This window comes from Aethalodelphis obliquidens, unplaced genomic scaffold, assembly GCF_003676395.1.
Source record: "Aethalodelphis obliquidens isolate GAN/ISIS:26980383/991018 unplaced genomic scaffold, ASM367639v1 scaffold57, whole genome shotgun sequence".
In the NCBI taxonomy this organism is placed as follows: Eukaryota; Metazoa; Chordata; class Mammalia; order Artiodactyla; family Delphinidae; genus Aethalodelphis; species Aethalodelphis obliquidens.
The window spans coordinates 4,369,788-4,391,981 of NW_020838001.1; the positions used below are offsets into that span (position 1 = coordinate 4,369,788).

General features: G+C 61.8%; 1 protein-coding gene across 4 annotated transcripts; it reads right to left on the minus strand.

Moving 5' to 3' along the window:
- Nucleotides 1-775: 775 nt before the first annotated feature.
- Nucleotides 776-22,188, minus strand: NPEPL1 (aminopeptidase like 1). 4 transcript variants are annotated; one of them, XR_003428669.1, is made up of 12 exons: nucleotides 21,294-21,485; nucleotides 20,569-20,739; nucleotides 16,652-16,741; nucleotides 16,122-16,203; nucleotides 14,330-14,472; nucleotides 9,591-9,668; nucleotides 7,379-7,479; nucleotides 6,536-6,659; nucleotides 6,038-6,214; nucleotides 5,461-5,571; nucleotides 4,725-4,940; nucleotides 776-4,185 (listed from the first exon to the last, which is right to left on the minus strand). XR_003428669.1 is itself a non-coding variant. In XM_027086872.1 (12 exons), the coding sequence occupies exons 3-12, from the start codon at nucleotides 20,737-20,739 to the stop codon at nucleotides 4,782-4,784; spliced, it is 1,236 nt and encodes a 411-aa protein (XP_026942673.1). In that variant the 5' UTR covers nucleotides 21,294-21,479; nucleotides 22,171-22,188; the 3' UTR covers nucleotides 4,217-4,781. The 4 variants fall into 4 exon arrangements, 3 of the variants coding, with proteins under 3 accessions (XP_026942673.1, XP_026942672.1, XP_026942675.1); XM_027086872.1 differs by lacking the exon at nucleotides 776-4,185 and adding an exon at nucleotides 22,171-22,188 and having other exon boundaries at nucleotides 4,217-4,940; nucleotides 21,294-21,479; XM_027086871.1 differs by lacking the exon at nucleotides 776-4,185 and having other exon boundaries at nucleotides 4,690-4,940.
- Nucleotides 22,189-22,194: the final 6 nt, after the last annotated feature.

Sequence of the window (22,194 nt, forward strand, 5' to 3'; positions counted from 1 at the left end):
GGAGGGAAGCTGCCCCATGCCCCTGGCTGGTTTGTTTTTCAGCCTCGTGTCTCCTTTCCCTCCACCCTCAGGAATGTGTCTCTGGTCAGGACCGTGGAAGCATCCGGCAAACACACGGGGTGTTACACAGACGCGGAGACACGGGGCAGCTGGTCCAAAGGCTCAGCCTCGCCAGGAGCGAGCCCGTGTAAGTGTCCCCTCTGCGCGCCGGGCACGGGCGGGGGCGGCAGTGTGCGGGCCTTTCCTTGTTTAGGCAGCACTTCCCCAGGCGCATGGGGTCCCTAGGACACAGGTAACCGGCTAACGCTCCAGCTCTCAAGCCACAGAACAGGCAGGGCTGGGGTTTGAACCCAGTTCTGCCGGCCCGGAGCCCCTCAGCAGCACACTCAGCATCCAGCCTCTCAGATCACAGGAGGCCAGAGGGTCCAGGGCCAGTTGACAGATGGGGAAACTGAGGCCCAGAGCCCGGGGCCGCATGCAGAGCTCCGGGGCCATTTGGCCGGTGACGGGCCCTGTGAACTGGCCGCTTCTGTCTGGCCAGCCTCGGCCTTGCGCATCTGTGGACTCACCTCATTCTTCCATGGACGGGTGCCTACCGTGCCCTGCACTATGGGGAGGGCTGCCAAAGGTCAGAGGGCTCTGGACGGAAGGCGGAAATCATGCAGCAAGAGCCCGGCCCCCTGGGCTTGAATCTCCCGCCTGCCTGACGCGCGCGCACGCACACACACTGGCTTCCGTGCCCCGGGGTGGGAATAAGATAATGTGCCCTGAACGAGGCAAATTGCTTACAAGATACTGTTTTATTAGTTGCTAATGACATCTCCATGGTTGGTACGAGAAGGCGAGTGTCTGAGGTGGGCCTGAGGGCCGCTTCCGGCCTGCGAGCCGCCTACAGCTCAGGCCCCCTGGGTGCCGGGGGCAGCCCACCTCCAGCTTCCCACAGGCCAGCTCTGGCTCCCCAGCTAGAAGCTGGCCCCCCAGGGCTGCAGGCTGGGAAGGACCCCACGAGAGGAGTGCGTGTCTCACGGGGGCATACAGGTGGCGCTTAATAAAGACTGCTGGCCGAGGAAGCCGCCTTCAGGCCGTCCCCGCGCTGGACCAAACACGCTCGCGGACACCACAGAAACTCAGCCGACCCATTAGAAGAAAGGGACAGTCAGGCATCTCAAGGGAGGCCACGGTCACGGAGTTGGGGAGACTTTCTCAGCTGACTCGGCGAGGGGGCGGGGGGTCTGAGCCCCGCAGAGTTTCTCATGCAGCCAATAGGAACTCACGGCTTCAGACGGAGGCCCCTGGTGTTTGAACTATGCTAACTGCAGGTGACTGTGAAGCGGCCTGTGGATTCTGGTCTCTTTTGTTTTCCTGACTGAAGAATCCTCCCTGGACTCATCCCCAAAGCTCGCAGGACCACAGAGAGGCCCCCCAGCTGGAAGTTGATAAGGGCCCATCCCGCCCTCACATCCCTGCCCCCGGCCTCAGATGGCGCTGCTGGGGCAGACGGGGTCGGGCGCAGGGCTGAGCCAGCCGCTCGCGGGGGGCTGACGCTGTCTGTTGCGTGCGTGCTGCCTGGTACTTTTCCGAGGCTTTTAAACGCATTAGCTTGCGGGAGGCTCATTTGAGGCGAGGCCCCGAAGCCAACTGGAGAACAGCTAATTTACTGAATCCTGAATGGAGAGGAAGCAGAAGGCGGCGTGTGTTTTTGCTGAATCTCAAACCAAAGCAACCTTTTGTTAAGGAACAAACAAATAAACAAAACTGCTGAACATCAATTTGCCAGGGAACAGTGTGAACAGAGGTTCTGGGCAGAGTGTCCTGCAGCAGATGCCAACCCAACCAACGTGGACTGGGGGAGGGGCTGGCGGGGTCGCGGACGTGCTCCTGGGGGCCCCGCGAGCTCTTAGGGGGTGCATCCGTGTGCACCAGGGGACAAGGCTGAGCCTTCCAGGGAGACCACAACTACCGGCCCATCGGGAGGTACTGCCAGGGGCCGGCTGGGGAAGGGGCCTCCAGGTGGGGGGCCCCTGAACAAGGCAGGAAAAAGGGGTGCATTTTGGGTGCAGGGCCAGGCTGTATTGCGTATGGGGAGAGCCGGAGAGCGTTAGAGGTTTCGTTTCCCTGAACGTCCATCTCGGGCCCATCCGAGGCAAGCTCCCTGACCCGGTCACCTTGGGGGACACTGGGTCTTCCCGAGCCTGTAGACATCCCCAGGGCCTGATGCTGTGTCTCCTGCACAGCCCACTCCCACGGGTCCTGGGACGTGGACCGCCTGGCGTTCTTCCGCAACGCCACAGTCCGGCTGCAGCAGCTGAGGCCGGCGGAGGCCCTCACGGCCAGCCCGGCGGCCGAGTGTCCAGGAGTGGCGGCCAGGCTGTGACCAGAGCCGGGGCTGCGGCCAGAACATGGAGCTGGTCATCTTTCACGACAAAGTCAGCCCCCGGAGCCTGGACTTCCTGGCGGGATACGGGTAAGGCTCCCCCGGCTCTAAGAACCTGCCTCGTGCCCTGGGCTCTTCAGAACCTTCCGGTCCCTCCTCACCCCTGCTCCCCAGAACTGCCCCGGGGGGGGGGGCACAAGCCCCTGTTCCCTTGGCCTCAGAAACATACCAAGACGGTGGTTTACTGTCTGTCACACAAGCCACTAGCAGAAAGGGACATTCCCACCGTCCTGTCCCTCATTCCTGTCTGCAGGGTAATAACGTGTGTCGCTCCATGGGTGCCCGTCACCCCGCCCTCCAACCCCAGGCGGGGGCTGGAACCCCAGACCCACCCACAGGAGACCTCGGGGGCCATGAGCAGCTAGCACTCGCGCCCCTATCCAGCTGGGCTGAGTCGGGGGCCGTGACCCCTCTCCCGGGACAGCGGCGCTGACGGCCGCCCCCCACGTCAGGCTCTACATGTCGGTGGTGATGGTCGCGGCCAAGTTCATCCACGAGCACTTCCCCGGCATCGCCCGGTCCATCATGTACGACCAGCTGCCCGACGTGGTCCACGTGCTCGGGCTCTGCGCTGCCGTCTTCCCGGTCCGCGAGCTGGGCAAGCTGCAGCTGGAGCAGAAGCTGCTGGCCAGGCTCAGCTTCCTGTACCGCTCGCCCGAGACCACGATCAAGTGGACACAGCGGCGCCCGCCAGCCCCCAACCACCCTGTTGCCGGGGCTCCAGAGGGGCCATGGGAAGCAGCCGTCAGGTCCTCAGGCCCTTTGGCCTCGAGAAGCAGGGTCTTTGCCTCAGCCCTGGGTCCCCCTGATGCCAAGCCCTTGCAGCTGCTCCCCAGCTGAGTCCCCGGGCCTGAGGCCGCCTTTGTGCCCACACAAGGGAGACTCAGTTCCTCCCCGGCTCCCTGACCCTGCATCCTGCAGCCTCTGTGGGGGGTGTGTGGGGGGGGACAGTGCCAGCTGCCTGGAGGAGGAGCTGGGCCACCTCGGTGATCTCTGGCTCCTCCAGGGCTTCTCGGGGGAAGCTGGAGCGAGCTGCCTACTTCAAGACCATTAAGCACGCTAATGACCCGTGAAGGCTCCTGGCCCCTCCGGCCCCCGTGCCTCCCTGAGCTCACAGCGTGGCCCGCCGAGCACCCTGTGACCACTACTACTGCGACTTAACACGTGGGCCATGGTTTTCCCAGGCGGGGCTGTGCCCACGGCAGGCAGTCATTAAATACATGCTTGGGACCAAACCCAGAGTCACCTTGATTGTCAGGGCACAGCCTGGGGACGAGTGTCCTGCAGCCGCGTTCTCGCCCTCCCGTCCCCAGCAGAGGAGGCGTGGGCAGCCGCTGCCATGCCGGGTGGGGCCCGAGTCCCCGATCTCCTCCGCTGGGCCCAGGTCAGGGGTCTCCCTGAAACCTGGCCAGACTGGGCCCTTCAGCACCTAGGAACATGCCCGGGGGGGACCTTCACTTGAACCTGTACAACACTTGCCTCGTGATGTGCTCGGGGGGTCGGGACAGCCTTCCCTGCAGACTGCAGGTCGTGGAAAAGCCCTAAGAGCCCGAGGAGTCTACGCTCTGAACCCTCAGATCCAAGATGGCCCAGGCTGTGTGCAGGCCTGGACCCGAGGGCCCAGGGTGCTCATCTGTAAAAACGAGGTTGACAAGCTGCATCTCAAAGCCAGATGCTGGTTTGGGAGAAGGTGGTGGCATCCCGGAGCCTCAGGCCCATGGGCAGGCGTCAGGGTTGCTTTCTAAAACGGGCTGGAGAGAGAGTGAGACGGAGGCAAAAATGTGATGTGGTTCAGCCATATTTACTTCCACCCCCAGTGAATTCTAAGGAGCCAGAGTAGAGCTTCCTCTTGCTCCATAAAATTGGGTCCCCGAAGTAAGTCACCTCCATCCTCTCAAAGGGCAGGGCTGCCTGGAGGCAGCGGCAGCCCTGGCTGGAGCACGGGCCTGGGCTCTCTGTAATGTGGGTGCCACGCACAGGGCCCAGCTGGAGACTGGGCCACGGCACCCACCGTGGACACAAGGGCCGCGCAGCCCAGAGCGTCAGGGCCGTGCACGCGTCCTGGGGCCCGGGGTCGTGCGGAGGCCCCAGCAGGGAGCGCGCTCTGCAGAAGCTGGCGGCAAATCAAACAGAAACAAGCCCACTGCTGCCCGCACAGCCCTCCCCGGGGCCCCCGCCAAACCCTGAGCTGCCTCCTAAGCCTGACAAGAAGGAGCCTTTCCGTCACCACGACAACTAAAAACAGAACAAACCCAAGTTCATCTTAAGGTATAATCTTCCAATTGCTTACAATTAATCAGTGCAAAGTGAGGTAAAGAGCCCAGCGCCGCCGGGCGGGGCAGCCGCGTCACACGAGCCTGCGCTTCTTGGAGTCCCTCTCCACGTCCTCCTCCTGGGCGTCCACCTCACAGCCTAGCGGGGACACCAGGTTCAGCAGAGGGTCCTCAGAGGCCCGGCCGAAGAGCGCCAGCAGGAGAGCCACACCGAAGCCCGTGGCCCGCTCACCCTGTGGGCGAGGGCAGTGGAAACACGTGCGGCCGAGCCACAGCCGCTCGGCAAACCGCGGCCGGGGTGTGGGTGGGGACTCCTGGCTCCCGGACCAGGGCGTCTGCCCCCCAACATGCCCCACGGCCCCCTTCTCTGTCCCGCTACACTCCGGGCCGGTGGGCAACGGGCTGGTGGACACGGCCCCGGGCTCCCTGCCCCCAGCCCGTCTCCCTGGGGTGGGAAAGGGCGAGACCGAGGGCCCTGGGCCTCCTGCCGAGGATGGGTCGGCTGGGACGGACTCCACGCAGCAGCCACGCTGTTCCCAGGGATGAGGAGGCCAGAGGTCAGGGGGACCACAGCTGGCCGTGTGACCCTCACACACAATGTTTCCGATGAGCTCAGCCTGCAGCTCTGGAGCCAGAGAGGGGCTCTGGACGCAAGAGAGGGTGAGGAGGGGCCGGGGAGGGGAGCAGAGCGGCCGGCCGGCCAAGCGAGTCCTAACGGGGGGAGGCGGGGGCACCCCCGGGGCCTGGACTCACGGCGTGCACGGGCGCAGCGATGTCCAGGTGGACCCAGACCCCGGGCCAGTCGAAGCCGATGTGCGAGGCGATGAAAAGGCCGGCGCAGGAGCTGGGGCCGTTGTCCCGGTCCTGGGGGAGGAGGACGGCCGTGACCCTTCGGCACCCGGCGGCGGGAACGCTGAGGAGGGGCTCGCCCAGAGCGCCCTCAGGGCTGCGTCCAGCTGGGCCCTCGCTGGATGCCCCGCACCCGCTCCACCCCACCGTCCTCAGCGACCACGTGGGGAGCGGCAGAGAGTGACCCCGAGGGCCATGCCCGTGGGCTACGGGGTCTGCCTTCACGCCAGGCGAGGGGGGCGCCAGCGAAAGAGCTGATGGGGGCGACGGAGGCAGAGCCCGGAGTGGGGAGGACACCCCGGCGCCCGCCGAGCGGACACGCCGGCAGCGAGACCAGAGAGCGGCGCGTCCCCACTTGGGACGATTTCTCCCCTCCCCCGACCGGAGCCCGAATCTGGGGCCTCGTGGGGGGTACCCTGCCCTGCCCTGCTGCTGCTTCTCGGGGTCGCTCTGACCCCGCTCCGCCCTGCTCCACACCTACCGCCACTGAGTTCTTCATGTCTGCCACGGCCGAGGTGAACTCGCTGAAGTGCAGCTCCGGGCAGTAGACGAGCGGGTGCACCAGGTCCCCGCACTGCCGCCCAGCCTTCATGCAGGCCGCCTCCCACTCGGCGCTGTTGGTGAGCACTGCCGCATGGTACTTGCCCGTGGCGATGCCCTGGGGACGTGGGGAGAGATGGAGAGAGCCGGCGGGGAGGGTATCCAGGTCGGGGTGGCGGGGAACACCCAGGACAGAAGAGGGACCAACAGAAAGTGAGGCAGCAAGACAGCGAGAGAGGCCTGAGTGCGGCCACCTGGGGGACGGTCCCTGTCCTGCCCTGACGTTCCCGCTGTGGTCCTCGGGCCCTGCGCGCCTGCACCCCCACGGAGCCCCATGGGCCAGCTCCAGCCCCTTACGAAGATGAAGGGACAGCAGACCCCGCCCCTCTCAGAGTCAAGGTGGCCTCCGGCTCCTCGGGGCCACTGCTGAGGGCCCCACCTGAGCTCCGGTCAGCGTGGCGATGTCCAGGATGATGTCGGCGCCCAGGTCCTTGCACGCGTAGGACACGCCATCCGCCAGCACCAGCCTGCCCTCGGCGTCCGTGTTGTTGATTTCCACAGTCCTAGGGTGCGGCCAAGACCCCACTGAGAGCCCCTCCTTCCTGTCCCCGACAGAAACGCAGCGCCAGGGCCACGAGCAAGGGGGTCCGGAGCGATGCCCGCCACCCCCGCTCCCGTGCCTCCATTTCCTCATCTGTCAGATGGGAGAACAGGGTTGCCTGGGTAAGTGAGGGGAGGCGGCGCCTCTCGGGGTCACCCTGGGGACAGGCGCCCGTGGGAGGGCTGGGCGGGCGGGCGAGCGGACTCCGCTATTCTGAACCCTGGGCCACCTGCTCCGCCAGAGGCTGCCTGCTGTGACTTTCGAGTGTCTCCTCCTGCAGCTGAGAAGAGGTAGCCCAAGGGCTGATCTCAGGGAGGAGATGCAGGGAGGGCCCCCCAGCTGGGGGTCTAGGGGTGCAGGCCTCAGACACCCGAAGGACGGTAAGCCAAAAGGTCGGCAAGGGCCTGTCCCCCTAAGGCAGGGTGGGTCCCAAGCCCCTGCGGGGCGCCCAACACCTCGCGCAGCGACACGGCCACGCTCGCGGCTACCCTGGGACCAAGCGGCTGCTGCCCAGGGGCTCCTGACACAGGGCGTCCTCCCCACTGCGTCTGGCCCTGGCCGGGGTGAGCTGGGCGTGGCCAGGGCTGCCAGCCGGGTCTTGGGAAGGGCCACGAGTTCCAACAACAGAGACAACCTGAGGGGGGCAGGCACTGTGAGGTGGGCGGGCGGGGTCGGCCTTACTTTCCTGAGTACAGCAGGTGGATGTCGTCCGGCCTCGTGGCGCCGGGTCCCACCGAGTTCTCAGCCAGGCAGAACACGGCATGGAGGGTGTCTCTGAAACCCTGTAGGGACAAGGGCGGAGGCTCCAGGTACAGTCTGGGGGTGCCGGCAGTGGGGCAAGGATGGGCCGGAACTCCCCTCTGACCCACCAGGACAGCGACAGACAGACAGACAGGCAGACAGGAGTCCAGGGAGCGGCGAGCACAGCCTCCGGCACTCCCCACGGTCCTGGCGGCGGGCTCTAGGCCAGGGGTCCGCCACCAAAGTCCGTGCAATGCAGCGTTGAGCCCGGAAGCAGGGCTGCGCTGCCGGGTTTGAGTCCCAGCCCGGCCGCTCCCCAGGGGCCTCACTCAGCCCTTGTCTCCCGCCCACACAGGGTGGCCAGCGGTCACGGTCCCTCACCACACACCTGCTGATCTGCGGGCTTCTGAGGTTGGCCTTTTGTCTCTGGCGTTTCCTTGTGCCTACCCTCAGGTCGTGTGTGCTGTCCCTGCCCGGTGGAGTCCACGGGGACACAGTGACCCCCGCCCCCGTGTCCCACCGCAGAAGCCCTTGCGTGGACTCACCTCCTCGCTCCCATTCTCACCACACTCACCTCTGGTTTTGGCATCTGTGGGTCATTCTCACCTGAGACAATTACTACACTGCTGTTTGCCCTATGGTGGTTTTCTATTTCTGTCACTTGTACCGTAAGCAACCGGGATTCTGCTGTGAATAGTGACTGTGCCTGCCCGTGTGACGCGGGGATACTTATGCTATTCTGTGGGTTACGATCCGTCTCCGTCGTTAAGCGTTTCGGGGCTCGTATTGAGGCCCGCTCCCTTCCTTACAAAACCAGTTACAAGCGGAGCCTCCAGGCTTCGGCCCCTGTGGGGTGGGGACCCCCAGCAGCCCACGGCAGCACGCTTGGCGGTGGAGGGTCCAGAGGAGCCCCGAGACCACGCACGGCCGCCAGCTGATGAATCAGCGTTAATTGCCAAGCAGCTCCCTGCACACAGCACGGGTCTACCTGCTGCGGCGCCTCCTGGCCGGCTTGTCTGGATGCCAGGACAGACCCTCCACGGGCAGTTACCCGGGCCCCTCAGCAAAGGCTCCGGGCAGCGCGGCCACGTGAGCTCTCCAGACACTCCCCCACGAGCTGACAAGCAGCAGCAGCCGCCCGCGGCTGGGCCTTTCCCCTCGCATCCCCGTCGAGCTCATCCGCCGAGGGGGCGGCCCGGCTCAGCCCCAGGTGGGCAGGTGAGCTGGGTGCGGCCCCCAGGCCACGAGGGCCAAGACCCCCTCCCCACCCCACGCCTGGCTCCGCAGAGGCGGGGGCCACGTGCTGCTCCTGGGGGGTCGGTACCGTGGCCACAGCTCTCCCTCCTAGGGAGGCCCCCCGGCACCGTCGGGACGCAGGCCGAGCCCTCCTTCCTCCCGGACTTCCTGCTCCCCTCTCAGGGGTGCCTGGGCAGAAACTATTTGCCAACATCTTTTCACTGGACGCCCACCCCTGGGAGCCACGCTGCTCAGGTGGCCCCTGTCTGTGGGGAAGGAGAGCTTGTATCTGGTGACACGAAGGGCCGGGCTTCTCAGAAGCGCCCGAAGGAGCCACACTGAGAGGTAAGTGGCCCTGGACGGCCGGTGTGCGCCCACCCCCCTTTGCTGGATAAACACCCTCTACAAGGGAGCAGCCACTGCCGCTGGCCCCTCTGACAGGGCTCCTCTGGCTCAGGAATCTGGTTCCAATCATTGGGCTCCACGAGGCCTGGCGTGCCCAGGGTGGGGAGTGAGGGGCCCTCCGGCTACCCTGGACGTCTGTGCTCAAAGTGGCCACCCAGGCTACTCCAGGGCCGACCCCGGGCCCCCTCCTCCGAACAGCAGCCCGGCCCTCCCCAGACCCCGACCCTGAGCACCGGACCCCAAGTGAGGGCGGGCAGGCCGGGCGGGCAGTCTGCTCCACGGCACCCTTCCCGTTTCGGTCCGGACGGGCGAGGCTCTCAGAACTCAGCGGGTACCCGTGAAGCCAGACGCGCAGGCGAAGGTGACACGCTCGGGCTCGGGTGGAGGAGCCCGAGGGGCCCAGGGCTGGGGTGCAGAGGGAAAGGGGCCAGGGGGCTGCAGAGGCTCAGGAAGGACACGGGGGGGCGCTCTGGGGAGAAGGGCTGCGAGGGGAGGATGGGGCCGCACCCACCTGCTTGACGGCGGCTCTGAAGGCCCCCAGCACGGCCGCGGCGCCCCCGCAGTCCCTCTTCATCCCTGGCATGGTGGTCTGTGGGTGGCACAGGGGGACGAGAGAGAGGTGAGCGGATGCTGACCCCCCAGCGCCAGGGCCCCCGCCGCAGCCTGTACATCAGGGCCCCGGTGGTGCAGGACCTGGTGCCCACAGAACCCAGGAAACGCCACTGGTCGCCTGGGGTCCCCTAGAAGCAACGGGAAGCAAGGGCTAAAGATGCCAGGGTGCCTCCGGCTCGAGCAGAGCTTTGGGAGTTACTGAAGGGAACTCTGCGAGGGGGGAGGGGGAGGGGGAGACGTCCAGAGCTGCCGGAGTCGCCGTGGCCTGGCTCCTGGCTAGGCCATGACCAAGTCCCCCTACCCTGACCGCCCCGTCCGGATTAATGGGAGCTCTTCCCAAATGTCACCAGTCACTGTGACATCACCAATCCCACCCCCACCCTGAGGATACCTGCCACCCGCCCTAGCTGGCGTCTCTGGGGTGACGGGTCTAATGGGAGGATCACTGGAGACAAAGGCGCCCTCCGGCCCCAGAGGCAACACGATTTTCTTTAGGCTAGCAGAGAGCAGGTACGCGTTTTTACATTCCATAGGTTCCCAACACTAACTGACAGGTTCGTATTTTAAATTAACAACAGGTCATCGGATGTAAGGATTTGGGATTGAAAGGCGCCAAGAGATTTCTCTGAACCTTATTGGATTACGTGAGCCTCGAGTTTTAATGGAAAGTATCTTTAGATATAAACGGAGCTGCTTTTCCAATTAAGTTGAGTGAAAATGACTCAGCCAGCACTACTGAAAATAAGCCATCTCTTTTGACCTAATCTGCAAGAAACCACAAGATTGTTTAAATGGAAAAACAGGGCCTCAGACCCAGAATCAAACCCCTTGCAAAATGGCCACACAGAAAATGGCTCGAGATGGTCCCTGAAACCCCGTGATCCCCTGTCACGGGCAGAACAAATGTCCCACCAAAAACGCAGCTCAATTGACTGTGTCAGCTTCTCGGACCCCACCCATCGTTCCTGTTTTTATAAGAGAAACGATTTCCATGGTAACGCCTAGGTCACTGGTAGGCTGACACTTGCACCAATGGGGCAGGGGCAGTGATGGCTGGAGCCGTGGCCCGGGGCCCCACGGGAACTGGTGGTCACTGGATTCATTTCCAGGCCTTCTGGGAAATAAGGCACTGCTCATTTCACTCGAGTCTTCTTGCTGAAGCAGTAAACGATTAACTTTTCAAAATCTCAGCCGTGGAGTACAGCCGTTCCCAACACTGTCTGTGATGAGATGGAAGGTGCCGGGAAGGCCCTGCTCTCTCTCCCCGACGCCCGGCAGTCGGTCACGGTGGGTCGGCTGGAGCCCAAGTGGGAGCGGGCACTGAGTCCTTCCTGAGCTCAGCAAGCCTCTCTGTTCTTGCAAACACCGTTGTACTTGGAGGAACCACGGACACGTGCTGGGGGTCTAGACTCAGGTATCTGCAGACATTTTCTCAAAAACTATCAAAGTGAGCCTCTCGCCTCCAGGAGGGCACCGGGCACTGCCTGGTGCCAGTGGTAAACTCGGAGCTGCCAAGCAAAAACCAGAATTTGGGAAACTTGTATCTGCCTCCATGAGGGCTTCCTAACACTCACCTTTCTACATGAGCTAGATGGTGATATTAACGAGTATGGTTTTTAAAAATATTATAGAATGAGATGTGTCAAAATCTGGAGGTTCCGCATAACTCTGTGAACAATATTTTCCAAATGACCCACATCATGGGTGATATTATAAAATCATACATTCAAAGTTCAAGACAGACCCCGCAGATTTCAACGTAGCAGAACACCAAAGCTCACAGACGTGGTTTCAGATTCCACATCGTAACTAACCTTTCAGAAGCTCCCACCTGTCGAGTTTTGGTGTAATAGCAAAGAAGAATGTCCTGAGTTACCTGAAGAGGGTACTAAAATGCTTCTCCCTTCTCTAACTACAGAAGGACTGAGGCCAGATTTTCTTTTTATATTTCAACTAAAACAGATCACAACAGACTAAATGCAGATCACAGCTGTCTTCTATTAAGGCACACATTAAAGAGCTGCAAAAATGTAAAACATTGCCACTCCTCTCGGTAATTTTTTTTCGTTTTGGAAAATACAGTTCTTTTCATAAAACTGTATAATTTACAATGGTATGCAATGGGGTCATATTGTTATTTTTTAATGAATTAATAAATATCTTTAAAATCTCCCAATTTTAATTTCTAGTAGGGTAAATACCAGCAGACATCACCCTTATAAACAAAACCTCTTTGGAATCAATACTTGTTAAGACTGGAAGGGGTCCTGAGTCTAACACACTTGAGACCTGTTAATTCATGCTGATCCTGATTTGCCTTGAAAACCGGGGTTTTTCCTGCAAAACTGGGAGAGGGTACCACCGGCAAAATGACTAATCTCCAGGAAGCCCTGCTTCTCGCTCCTGCCCTCCAACAAGCCACCATCCAAATGAGCCTGAAATCCTGCCCCCAGAACTCAGGGCAAGAGCCCTCGTCAAGGGTGTGGGCGGGTAGCCAGCCCCAGGTGCAGCTAGAGGGGCTCATCATCTGCAGAGAATTTAAAATGGTAATAAACCGACTAGAAGTCAGTCTGCCTGTTGTCATCAGTGGAAAAAATATTCCTCCTGCTGTTGGCTGAAGCGAGCCCTAATCACGTGAATAAAAGCTTCAAATCCACCTATGTTCACTCCTACAACACTGACTCCAGCAACACTGTCCTACACGGATGCTCATCGCTGCCGGTGGCGCAGACTCCGCGAGGTGCCCTGGTTCTGAGTCGGGCGGGCTCTGGAGGCGGCCGGCCGGTCAGCGTCCACGGCGCCTGGGATGGCGAGTTCCTGCCCTCGGATGGTGCGCTCGGAGCGAACCCCAGGGAGCAGCGAGCCTCTTCGCTGCCCTCAGTCTCGGGGAACCACTGGAGTCGTGGTGTTTAAAATGTTTTTACTCCACAGACGTCTGAAAGCTGCTGGACTTGATCTCAAAGGACTGGAGACATGGCTGCTATACCAATTTGGGGAGTTTCTTGGGAAATGGGATTCTTAGCAGTCTCTGCTGAGGGACCCTACTGTTGGAGACTTTCCCTGAGTATTTGTGTATCAGTTGCTTCATGGGATAGAAACTCTTCAAAATTAAAATGAATTGTGTTGTTTTGGATCAACCATGAGTGAACACAGACTGACCAACCTGGCACCTCTGCCTAGTGAACACAAAGATGTGAAGATGACCAATTTTGATAAAGTCATTGACAAATCCCCAGAAACTAAGGCCTGACAGCAGAGTCTGATGCTGGCACGCATCACCACGGAAGAACAATGTGGAGGCGTCAGTTTTTTCCTATCAAAAATGACATTAATGCTATTTTCTTCTTTTTTTTGGCCGCACCTCACAACATGTGGAACTTCCCTGAATAGGGATCAAACCCACGTCCCCTGAAGTGGAAGGTGGAGTCTTAACCACTGGACCACCAGGTAAGCCCACATTAATGCTGTTTAAAAGTGTTAATGGATGACTGTTTTCTTTATTTGTACTATAAAATTCATTTTTAATTTTTTATTGGCACGATAATATGTATGGAATTCAATAAAAGGGAATTCACTATCGGGGAATTCACGACTGGTGTTTGGTTTTTTTGAACATTTATTATTTGTTTCATTTCCCGATTAGTCCTGAAAGTAATTTTGTTGTTCAGAAGAGGAGGGATGTTAAAAGAAAAAGATCCTCCACTCTGGGTACCAAATACAGAAGTGCAAAAAGGAGCAGCACAAGCCCTACCCTGAACAGCAGCTGACCCTGGGGTGTGACGTCAGAGGAGCGACAGGGAGTGGCGGGACTGGCCGCCAGCCGGAGGCAGGAGGCGCACCCACAGGGGCAGCTGCCGCTTAGCTCCAGCAGGGCGCCCCCAGGTGCCAACGCACGACCAGCGCTGCCAGGTCCCCTGAGGTTACAAAAGGTACGAGACCCAGTCCCGTGAGAATTCTTCCTGTTTTTAAATGCTGGTAACGAATTCGGATTTTAAAACACCATCTGGGCCAAGAGGACGCGTCTGAGAGCCACGAGGGCTGCCAGTCGTCAGTGTCTTCCCTGCGCGAGCTTGGCTCGCGCTCAGCCGTCTACAAGCTCCCTCTCCGGGATAGCTGACTCTCCTCTTCCAGTTTCCCCCTAGAGCCCAGCCTGGGCCTGGAGCACCTGCATGTGGGACGAGCAGATGAAGACACCTCTCCCCCTGCTCCTGGTGCAGGGCAGGCCCCTGGGCGTGAGAAGGGGCCGCCCCTTAAGAGAGACTCTGGGACTTGCAGCCTCCCAGCAACGCTCCCAGGCGCCTGGCTCCTGGGCCCAAACTCTCCTCCCTTTAAACAGGGCGTCTGCTTTCCGAAGGTCTTGTGAGAACCACCACTAAGCATCCTCTTGGGGGACCTCAGACGGTCGTGGAGATGGTGGGCGTCTCCCCAGGCCCCTTCCTTCTTCTCCTCCAGATTTTCTGTTTCCTGCCTCCTGTCTGAAGTGTGGGCGTGAAATCGTCTGCTTCTCGGGGGACTGGGCCCTACGGTCTCCCCCCTGGACGCCCCGACTCCGAGGCCCAGGAACCTTGCTCCTTCCTCCGACGCCTGAGAAGGGGCCCTCCCACCCGGCCCCGCCCGAGCCCCAGCCCCGCACCTCACCTTCCCCTTCATGCTGAGACCCCCGGTGTCGTAGACGATGCCCTTGCCCACCCACGCGATGGTCTGGGTGGCTCCGTCCGGGGTGTGGCTGAGGACGGCTAGGGCTGGGGGGTGGAGGGCGGCCTTGCCCACACCGTAGATCCCTAGGGAAAGCACAGGACACGTCAGTGAGGCGCGGGCTGGACCCAGCAGAGGACTCCCGGAAGCCCCCCAGCAACACTGCTCTCCCCCCGAAGTAGCCACTGGCCTGTGGACGTTCCTCCCGGAGAGCTCCCTGCCCCCTCCCGCCCCCTCCCGCCCCCTGGCCGGTGTGGGATCGGGGAAGGCAAATGAGTTCACTGCCCTGGGACTGCAAATGAATTCTGCACGAAGTACTGTGAGGCAAGAAAACCCGCTGAGAAAAAAAATACTGTATCATTCCCAGAAAGATGTGAACAGGATTGCAGAATGAAGTGGTTTCTGGATAATTCTGCACGGCTGCTCCAGCCCCTGCTTGCCCTCCCTTCCCTGACCTCTTTGTGCACTCAGGAGGTACCTCCCTTCCCCACCTCGCCCCCACCACTGCCTCACTGTTGGTTCCTGGGCCCCATCTTCTCAAGAAAACTGTGGCTTGCTGTGGGCACAGCCCATGCCTCACGGTCCCCCAGTAATCGGACCAGTAACCGTAGCAACCAGGATAAGAGGCAGTAATAGCTGCCTGGCAAACTGCTACTCATCCTGCGAGACCCGCCGCCAACGTCACTTCCTCCGTGAAGCTTTCTGACTACGGCCTCTGCCTCCACTAACGTGTGCCTCAGATTCTGCCTCTGGGCATTCACGAGCGTGTGGATCCCCTCCCCGAAGCGTGGGCAGGACGGCAGGTCTCAGTGCCTCTGGGTGTGGCAGAGATGATAAGACCACTCCCAAGATTAGGTGACAGAAGAAGACCTTGCCTCTATCTTGCTCTTTCTTGGCTCTTGTTCGGAGCCCTTGCTCTGAGAGAAGTAGTTGCCACGTTGTAAGTTGCTCAAGGACAGGCCCCCAAGACAAGGAACAGCCAGTGGGGCCCGGAGGCCTGCTGGCGGGGCCGTGAGTGAGCCCTGCTGGGAGCACGCGGCCAGCCCCAGTGGGGCCTTCAGATGACCGCAGCCTCGAGAGACGCTGGGCCGGACCCAGCTAAGCCACGCCCGATCCCCCCCCCCAACAGGACTGCAAGACAAGGGACACGTGTTGCTTTTGGCTGCTACCTTCTGGGGTAATTGGCTTTGCAGCCTCAGATAACAAGGACAGTGACCTTCCCAGCTCCTGTCCTAGTCGTCACCGCACCTCAGCGCCTGGGAGTTGGGGGAGGATGGGCCTGGCAATGAGGAAAGGCTCTCTGAGGAGGTGGCCAAGACGTGCAGGGTAAGACGGCCCCGTCGTGAGACTATCTCGGGGGAAAGCATCCCAGACAGAAAGGGCCGCAAGTGCAGGCCTTGATGTAGACGTGAACTTGTGTATTCGAGGAACAGAAAGGCCCTGCTGGGTGAGCCGGGCAGCCAGGACGGCAGCACGTGGGAGGCTGCAGAGGGAGTGGGTGGGGAGGCCTTGGCTCCCGAGGCTTCCAGGATCTGAATCAGAATCTGAATCGCTGCCTCCTCTCTCCCCCACAGATGGTCTGCTTCCCAGGGTCTGGCCTCGGGGCTGGACGCGGGCTGGGTTCCTTCAGAGCGAAGCTTGGGACGACACACCATGCAGCCTGGTGCCCCCCTGCCACCCACGTACCCCAGGCCGCTCCTGAGGCCAGGATCTGCGAGGACCAGCCCCCACCCACCTCCAAATCCTCTTGTCTTCAGCTCCTCATCCCGGATAACGGTTGGGACGATCCCCAGTTCTTTTCCAACTTTCTTAATCTCCTGGATGTGTTCATGGAAAAAACAACAACACACAAACACGTGAAGACGGCTTAAATCAGGGCGAGGCCAGGGCCTGGGCCAGGGTGAGCAGATGCCTTACGGTGGGAGAGGGATGGGCTGTGATGCCGTGGCTTTGACTCTTGGCTCTGAGCATGATTAAACCCAGGAGAGGCGGCTCCCCCTCCAAATCTGCGATTTCCTGCAGCCCATGGCTGGAGGCCTGCTGAGGGGCCTTGGGGAGGAAGCTCTGCCCTCCCTCCACCCTCAGCTGAGGCCTGGGGGCCCCTCGGCTCCGGGTGGACGGCAGGACTCTGCCCGCAGCAGCCCGCGGCTTCCCCAGACGAGGTGCGGAGACTGTGGACCATACCCCTGCAGCCCTGGGTTTCCTGACTCTCCTTGGGGTCTACCAACACCATCCCAGTCCTGGCAGGACCCCAGGGCTACGAACCTCGAGGAAGGTGTCTGTGTTCATCTCATTGCAGGGCGTGTCCACGATGCGGGCTGCCAGCCGCACGCCTTCTGTGGCGCTTGTTAAACACTAGGAGAAACAAAAGGCCGTCACTGGGGCCCCGGGACCAGGTGGAAGGCATCCCTCCTCATCCAAGGGCCAGGGGCCCAGAGGTGTCAGAGGCACACGTCACCCGGGACAGGTTGCAGGGCTGCTGCCAGGGGAGCGAGGGCAGGTAGAAGGGAAGCAAAAGTTTGCCCGTGACCCTCCAGCCGTCTACATAAAGTCCAACGCAGCTCCAGAATCAGAGGAACCCTTCAAGTCTGGCTGCCCGGCCTACGAGGGGCCCACCTTGCTTTCTAAACCTCATCTCCTGCTATGTACGCCCCTCATCCAGGTGGCAGGTGGCCCTCCTGCCTGCCTCTGAACACACATTATGTCTGGCCTCTGCCAACCCCCTACCCCCTTCTCAGGACGAGGTGTTGCCCTCTGTTATGGACTGAATGTCCTGAAGCCCTGACCCTCAATGGGGTGGTATCAGGGGGCTTTAGGAGGTGATCAGGTTTCAACGAGGTCAGGAGGGTGGGGCCCCATGATGGGATGACTGCCCCTAAGAAGAGGACACAGCGGGCTTCCCTGGTGGCGCAGTGGTTAAGAATCTGCCTGCCAATGCAGTGGACATGGGTTCAAGCCCTGGTCCGGGAAGATCCCACATGCCGCGGAGCAACTAAGCCCATGAGCCACAACTACTGAGCCTGTGCTCTAGAGCCCGCGAGCCACAACTGCTGAAGCATGCGGGCCTAGAGCCCGTGCTCCGCAACAAGAGAAGCCACCGCAACGAGAAGCCCACGCACCGCAACGAAGAGCAGCCCCTGCTCACCGCAACTAGAGAAAGCCCGCGCACAGCAACGAAGACCCAACGCGGCCATAAAAAAATAAATGAAATAAATAAATTTATTAAAAAAAAAAAGAGGACACAGCAAGAAGGTGGTGGTCTGAAGCCGGGAAGAGAGCCCTCACAGGACCCACCGTGATCCTGGACGTCCTAAACATGTGCTGTTCAAGCCCCCCGTCTGTGGGCTGTTGTCATGGTGGCCTGAGCAGACCAAACGACTCCCCTTCTGTTGCCAAGATCCCAGCTACGCTTTGAGGTACTTCTCAAAGGCCATATCCTCCAGGAGCTTCTCTGGATCCTCCCAATGGAGAAAAGGTCCCTGGGCCCGCTGGGGAGGTGTTTTTCTCACGTGGGCCCCATGTGAGTGTCACAGCCCCCCACCCTTTTTCCTGGTCGTCTGATGTGACACTGCTCTGGCCACAGGGCCAGGAGGGAAGGACACAGACAGACCGGCCTTGCACACCGACCCAGCGCCCAAAGGGCAGCAGGAGCCTGCCACCGGCCACCACGGGAGGCACTGCAGACAGGGCACGTGCACACGCAGAGGTCATGTTCATCCCCTCTCCCCTCGGCTGTCCACGTAGCAGGAGATGAGGTTTAGAAAGCAAGGTGGGCCCCAAGTGTCAGCCCTGACGCTCGGCTTTGCCTCCTGCCCCACCTGGCCCTCCAGCACCCACCTCCAGGGCCTGGCTGCCTTTCCCTGTGCAGGAAGGAGGCAACATCAAGAGAGAGGCGCAGCGTGGGTCTGGCGGGGGTGAGGACGGCACCCCGTTCCTCGCCGCCTCTTCCAGCGCCGCAGGGACCGGGAGGGCAGGCTCCGGGCCCACAATGGCAGCCCAGCCACCTCTCAGGCTGTCCCGAGGCAGTTAAACCCTGGAGCCTCAGAGGCAGAGACTTGACAGCTCAGATGCGAGATGTGCCGTGTAGCCCCCGCTGCCTGTCAGTCAGCGGGCTCTCCCCCAGGAGGGTGAGCGTCTCTGTCTGTGGGGCACCTACTGTGCACCAGGCTCCACACTAGACTCTGAATTCAAAGATGCCCAAGGGACGCAAGTCCAGCAGAGAATCACAACACATTGTTCCATTAGATGCCACGGAGGAGGAGGGTAGGAGAGGCCACAGACACGGGGTCTAGGTGGTCCCCGTGGTGAGGAAAAGGCCAGCCGGGGTGTCAGAGACTCCTGTGCTCACGATCCAGGACAGAAGAGGAAGAGGCTGACGGACGGCGGCCGCGGTTCAAGCCTGGCTCCACCCCATGCTGGCGTGGCCCCGGTAAGTCACTTAGTACCTCTGAGGCTCAGTCTGCTCAACTCTAAGTGGGGAGAGTTAACAGAACCCATTTCACTGGGCAGTTGTGAGAATTAAGTGTGTGCGCACACGTGTGCTCGGAGCAGCGCCTGACACCTGACAGGCACTCGCGAAGCGCTGGCCCCTGCCTGGTTGTGAGGCAGTGGGAAGCGGAACCGGAGGGGGGAGTGTGGAGGCAGCAAGGCCAGTTAGGAGGCTGCCGCCATGGTCCCAGAGAACAGTGGGGTGCAGGTGGGCAAAGTAGGACGGGTGGGACGTAGGGGCCAGGGAGACCCTTCATCACGTACAAAGCCGGTGCGGGGATTATTATGCACGGGACCAGGACCCTGCCCTCCGGGGGCTGGGGGACTCTGACTCCAGCGCAGGGAACAGAGGCTAAACTCAGATGCGTAATGTCCGGTGCGGATGGCTCTCGGCTGGCAGAGGGTCTGGCAGTGTGGGAGAGGCCGGGCTAGCCAGGATGGCCAGGCCTCCCCGAGGAAGGGATGCGGGCAGAAGCCGGACTGAGACCAGGCAGAACCAGAGCCGGAGGGGCCCTGGAGAGGGACCCTGGGCAGGACTGGGCTTGGTGAGGCCAAGGGACAGCAGGAAGCCAGTCCCTGTGGCTGCGGGCAGGAGGAGAGGGGCTTGGAGGGGCTAGAGGATGCTCAGGCCTCCAGCCCCAGCCCAGAACTCAGAAGGAACTCCCTGGAGCTGGAGGGAAGGAGTGATCATTGGTGTCCAACCGCAGGCTGGAACCCAGGGGCACTGAAACCACCCAGAGAGGAGGGAGTGAGGCCAGAATGCCCCCACGGTTGGGGGGGGGGCGACCACAAAGGGAATGCGGAGAGGGCGGGGCAGGCGGGAAAGGTACGGGGAGGAGAGAAGGCTCAGGCCAGGGCTGGGCGGGTGCCCTTCAAGGAGGGATGACCAGTGCTCAAGTCAGACAGATGTGGCCCTTGGAAAACAAGGTCTGGAAGGGGGTGGGCGAACTCCATGCTGGTGGGCTGAGGGGGGAAAGGGAGTTAAGACAGGCAAAGCAATCGGACCATGGGAGGTGAAAGGAAGAGAAAAGAGGAGCTGTCTCAGGAGGGCAGAGATGAGGCACATGGTCTCCTCCCAGGGGAAAGAATCCCGGTGGAGGGGGAGCAGTTACAGACCTGGGGGCACAGGGCGGATGAGGGGCTGCTCAAGGGGCTGGAGACAGAGCGCCGGGTGAGGGAGGGGAGGGGAAAGGACCACCTGAGTCTGGCGGTTGGAGCGGGGGCTGCAGGTGGGGAGGGTGAGACCGCAGCACCACTGGGCTGGGAGGGTCACCACGGGAGGGAAAGCTAGCATTCGGCCCCCACGAGGACTTCGAGGTTGGAAATCACTTCCAGCCTCGCCGTGCCTCAAAAGGATCAAACGAAGGAGGATCAAATGAAATAACATGTAAAAGTGCACCATAAAGGGTAACGCGATACACACATGGGCAGGAGCATCAGCATCAAAACGTGAAAGCGCCTGGCGCGGGGTGGGTGCTCGATCAACACTGGCTGAACAGAACCGAACCCTGAGAACGAGACCACCTGGGGAGAGGGAGCCCGCTGCCCGGCTTTGGACAGGCCCCGGGGGCCTTCTCGGGAATGCCAGCAGCCCTGTCCTGTCCTCCCAGGGAGTGGGAAAGAGAGCTCTGCCCAAGCTGGGGGGTGGCGGGGAGTGCGGCATGGGGCCCCGGTCTGAACTTCCAGACACCCACTTGCAAAGTGGACACTTCCACTGGCCCGTTGTCTTGTCCCACCAGGAAAAACTCCACTGTGACGGTCTTCTTCTCCGGGCGCCGTGATGCCCCCGAGCGTTGGGTGAAGAGTGGGAAAGCGCGGGCCAGGGCACAGGCCGAGGCGAAGGCATCCGACCGCTCACAGACCATCTGCAGCACAGAGAGTGGAGCTGTGGTGAAGGGGAGCGAAGCGGGGTTGGGGCGGGGGGATGGGACCCAGGGCCCAACCCATGGGAGCCGCCACCAGGAAGTGCTAGGGCCCCAGAGCTGGGTCAGAGGCCACTGTGGAAACAATCTGGACGGAGACGCCCCAGCAAAGCCATCATCCCAGGGGCCTTCCCCGGAATCACTGTCCCACGATGTGAGAAGAAAATGTCAGCCACCAGATGGGGTCAACTGCCTCTCGAGACAGGAAGGCAGGACGTGCAGCGCTGCACAGCGGACACAGGCTCAGGAAGCCTGGGTCCGAGTCTCAGATCTGATCTGGGGTAGACCGTTCCATATCGGGACCCTCAGTATCCCCGGCAGCGGTAAGGCCGGGGTTGCACGGTGCGGTCGCGGCAGCATCATCCGCACCGGGGATACCGTGGGCCGGAGTGCTCTGCGGTCCGGAGGGCTGAGCCACAGGCCCCGGCCAACAGGCCAGCACGCAGCGACCCGAAGCTCGGGGGCCCGTGCGGGGCCAGCCCCTCAGAAGAACTCACCAGAATGCACCGATGGGTTCCCGGCGGCAGGCAGGTCCGCACGAGCCGGGTGACGAAATGCACGGCCGAGGGGCTATTGTGCCGGCTCACCCTGGAGGGCAGGGCGGCCACGGTGGCATAGTTCAGGTAGAGGGGACAGCTGTCCGTGGGGCTGGGGTTGAGCGTGCTTAGGGCAGCCTGCCAGAGCTGCATCAGAAGGGGAGACACAAGACAGACACCAGCCTTTACAGGCCGCCGGCCAGAGCCCTGCGCGCAGACGCCTGCCTCACTTGCTAAAAGGGCACTTTGCAGCCTCCCCGTGGCACCCAGGATCCCTAATTAAGAAGTGTCACATCTCACTAGATAAGCGCTGTGTGCGTACGCTGGCACGCGTCCACCCTCGTGGGATTAAACAGTGGGGACTTAAACGGCCAGGCTGGAGGCTGCTATGCTAAAAACGCTGGAAACCTGCACTGGGGTGGGACGCAGCCAGGTGCCCCTGGAGGGGGGCGGGCGGCACCGCCACAAGGGTTCTGGAAGGTGGTGTCAGGGCCGCGCAGGCTGCCGGGGCCCGGCCCCTCGAGGGCAGTTCCTTCGCGCCTGGTCGAAGGACAGGCCAGCTCTGCCCACGAGCCTGCGGCCCGGGTGGGTGCGGGGCACGCGCGGCCTCCGGGCGGGGCTGCTGGACGGGAGCCCGCTCCTCTGCTTCCTGGGAGGCGGGCGGCCCCGGGCCTCGCTGGCCGGCCTGGCCTGCTGGACGCGCCCGGGCCGGCGGGCGGGCGGGCTGGGGGCGCCGGGCGGTCGAGGCGGGGCCTCCGCGGCCTCCCGGCCGGCCCGGCCCCGCCCGACCTCCGCTCGCCGGCAGGGCGGCGCATGGCGGCCGGCGCGGCCCGCTCACCTCCTCGGGGACCCGGGGCAGCAG